This window comes from Prosopis cineraria, unplaced genomic scaffold, assembly GCF_029017545.1.
Source record: "Prosopis cineraria cultivar Desert tree isolate PC_DT_omini unplaced genomic scaffold, ASM2901754v1 PC11, whole genome shotgun sequence".
In the NCBI taxonomy this organism is placed as follows: Eukaryota; Viridiplantae; Streptophyta; class Magnoliopsida; order Fabales; family Fabaceae; genus Prosopis; species Prosopis cineraria.
In genome coordinates this window covers 14,837,868-14,841,262 of record NW_026555342.1, presented here as the reverse complement: position 1 = coordinate 14,841,262, position 3,395 = coordinate 14,837,868, and the positions used below count along the sequence as shown (strand labels likewise).

The 3,395-nt window shown below is 34.2% G+C and overlaps 1 protein-coding gene across 1 annotated transcript; it reads right to left on the bottom strand.

Annotated features, from left to right (window-relative positions):
* Positions 1–1,219: 1,219 nt before the first annotated feature.
* Positions 1,220–2,792, bottom strand: LOC129286615 (F-box/kelch-repeat protein At3g06240-like). The gene is made up of 2 exons (XM_054922570.1): positions 2,698–2,792; positions 1,220–2,589 (listed from the first exon to the last, which is right to left on the bottom strand). Exons 1-2 carry the CDS (start codon positions 2,707–2,709, stop codon positions 1,753–1,755), a joined length of 849 nt encoding a protein of 282 aa, XP_054778545.1. The 5' UTR covers positions 2,710–2,792; the 3' UTR covers positions 1,220–1,752.
* Positions 2,793–3,395: the final 603 nt, after the last annotated feature.

Here is a 3,395-nt window from a genome sequence, read left to right as displayed (position 1 = left end):
TTACCTCGAATCCACGATATCACCGATCCTTATCTTTACCTCGAATCTCAGCATCAATATCACACACACAACATTACTTTTTCTCGTATCAATTTAGTGAACTAATACATGCTATGATGTCTGCTTGTGCCCAATACTTGCATTGCATCTTGCTTTCCCAGAAATCTCTTTTATCCTACTAAAAGGGTGCAATTTGAAGATGGGCCCAATCTAATGACGGCTTATTGTAAAACAGGGATTATGCAGCATTAGAGAGGTGAAACTATCAATGAATCTAACAGGGACCTTTGACAGAACCCCAACCTAAGACTTGGTGAGTGTGAATGATATAGGGAACTTGTTGAGTGTTGGGGAGAAACATGCACACTGCTGGAAGCTACAAACAAACCACAACAGTATGTGTTCATGTCAGTGTCTTTTACTGTCTTTTGATAATGCTAGAGAATATGGAGAATGAAAAGAAAATGAGAATTGCTAGCAAATGATAAAGTCCTAGATAAGAATGTAAAACACACTAGAACGCCCTGTTGTTGCTCCTTTATTCTGACAACGTCTAGGGTTATCACAATCAACTCAAGAGAATAGATTTAAATTACAAGAGGAACTTACACAGTAGAGTTAACATGCCATTTAAATTTTTATCTGGTTGCTTATCTTAACAGAGCAAATAACAGAACAATGCAGTCAGATGGGAGTACACCCAAAAAGCATATATTGACAGTTTTAGGATCTATCTCATGCCTTCTAGTCAAAACACAAGACTAACCAGTAGTTTACTTCGATATACAGCTGCAAATATATATCATCAGTTACAGTTTGCCAAACTTTGTCATCAATTTTAAATCTAATAAGAACGCACCTCCTCTCATTAAAGGACAAGGGATGCAACAAATATAATTTTAACCAAAGTGTGTTTCAGAATTCAGACCTCAGCACAAGTCAGAAAATGTGCCGAGGTTGTTGTTGAATCTGCAATAGATGACCTGAGCAATCAAAAATAGAAGCCTATTCTTTGGAGACGCCTATCCCCATAGAAATCAGCATAGAAGAACAAACACAAGCATGAAAATGAAAATTGTTCAAACTTGTTCCTTGATTTTCCCATTGGAAGTGGAACTTGTGTTGTACTGGTTTCTTGTAGAGTTAATTATATCGCCCCTATCCCACTAATTTATATATATATATATATATATTAAAAAAAAAAGCATCACAATCGGTGTCAACAGCAAAAAATATCTAAAGAATGTAACGCTGATCAAACAGAGTCAAGTTTGTACGGAATACTAATTACATAGACAAGTAAGTATATAAAATTCATTTCTCCACAACAAAATGACTTGAAAAAACCAATTACTCCCGCATAACCCAAACGCCCAAAACTAAATTATTACATATCCATATCTGAAAGAAGGCAGAACTACTTGAAACTCGATACTATATATTGTTGAATATTAACATTCATCATTCTACATAACATCTCGAAAGGCCATCAAGGATTCCACCAAAAGTGAGTAGCAAAGTAAATCTACAAGGTGATATCTAAGATTTAGGATCTAGGATCTTCAACTTTATAAACCGGCACAAGGCTTTCCACATAATTAACAATATTAAGAAAACAACGGCGGATGAATAGGATTTCAAATTCATTGGTGGGGAGCAGGTGCAGAGATAGAAGAGTCTGTAGTTCGTGATTGTCCATTTCATCTTCAGATACATAGCAGACAATATTATTCCTCCAGAGAGTCACTGGATCTAAATAGAATGGATAGGTGAGGCTCCTATATTTCTTAGTCCAACTCCATCTCTTTCCTGATGGCTTGCACACTCCTCCATAATCCACAAATCAAAAGAAGAAGATTCAGATGTTCCAATGTAAGGGAGATTAAGGACAGCTAGTTTGTTGTCATAAGCAGTAAGCTTAAAAGCTGGACTTGAATCAATGTCTACAGCAGGACAGGGCATCAAGGTGAACACTTCTGTAGCCATGTCAAAGGAAACAACTTTATTACCGTCTTTATCCCCTCCCCCCACATCTAGCTTTATTCCAACCCAATACATAACCCCGTTAACAGTGACAGTTTCCTCCAAAAGAGTTACACGCTCTAAGTTACCCAGTTCTATTTCTTTCCATGACCCTGTGCTTAATGAATACACTTCCACTTGTTTAACCCCTTTATGAAACCGAGCAGCATAAGTTTTCACTATCTTGTAATCTTTAACAATGGGACTAAACCCAAATCCAAAAGAGTAATAACTCTCGAAATCTTTAATAGTTCTGTGCACCTCTCTTATCTCTCTAATCGCTGGATTCCACAATAAAACGGAATGATGAAGCGTACGATACTTACCTATTTCAACACAGAGCAAGCCATGACTGGAACAGATGATTTTAGCATCAGACAGGTCATCCATCTTCTGAAATTCAAGGAATTGCGTCGGAAATTCAAGGAGTTGCGACTCACGATCGAGCAAATATAAATGCATAGAACCATTTCTTCCAATCCGTTGCAAAAGAAGAGAAGGGTTTTGATGACTAAAATGGTGGAGGTGGTCTGCAATGAACGATGGAGTCTTGATAAGATTTTTCCACTGTTTGCATACACATTGAAATCGGATTAGGGTTTTTACGGGAAGTCGTATGAGAATGCTTGTGATTATTTCTTGGGGAAGAAATGGGGTGTCGCCGCCGTCCATTACCTTCTGCTCCATTGCGCTCGTCGCTCGACCGGGAAGAACGAAATTCTCGCAATCATCGAAGCAGAGATGACAGTGGTCCAATATTTCCGGAAGAGTTTTTTTTTTTTTTAATCAACAAATCAAATTTTTGCCTGAGATCAACGTCCCTAGATACAAAAAAGGATCCGACTACAATACGTGGAGTGGTTAAGTCTGAAAAGATTCGGGACGTTTGAAAATTTATTTTAAAAATAATTTTTTATTTTTTAAATAAAAAAATAAAAAATTTATTTGATAACATATTTTTTTAAAATATTTTACAAAATAAAAAAATAAAAAATAATTTTATAAAATAAAAAAATGAAAATAAATTTAAAATGTTTTGAGATTACTGTTCTAAAAAACAAAAAACAAAATAAAAAACACTTTTTTTATTTTTAAAACATATTTTATAAAACACTAATTTTTAAAATAATAAAATAAAAATAATTTTAAATAACTCTTTAAAAACGGGCCTTTTGATATTAAACATTTTTAATGGTTGGATATATTCAAATGAGCTTCATCAGGTTTAAGTTTGGTCTAAGCAATAAAATAAAATTATTATTTTTTAAAAAATATATAAATATATAAAATATTAATTAATTTTTAAAATTTTAGTCCATTTTATGTTAAAAGATGGCACGTTTGAATACCTTATTACAAATATTTTCTTAACA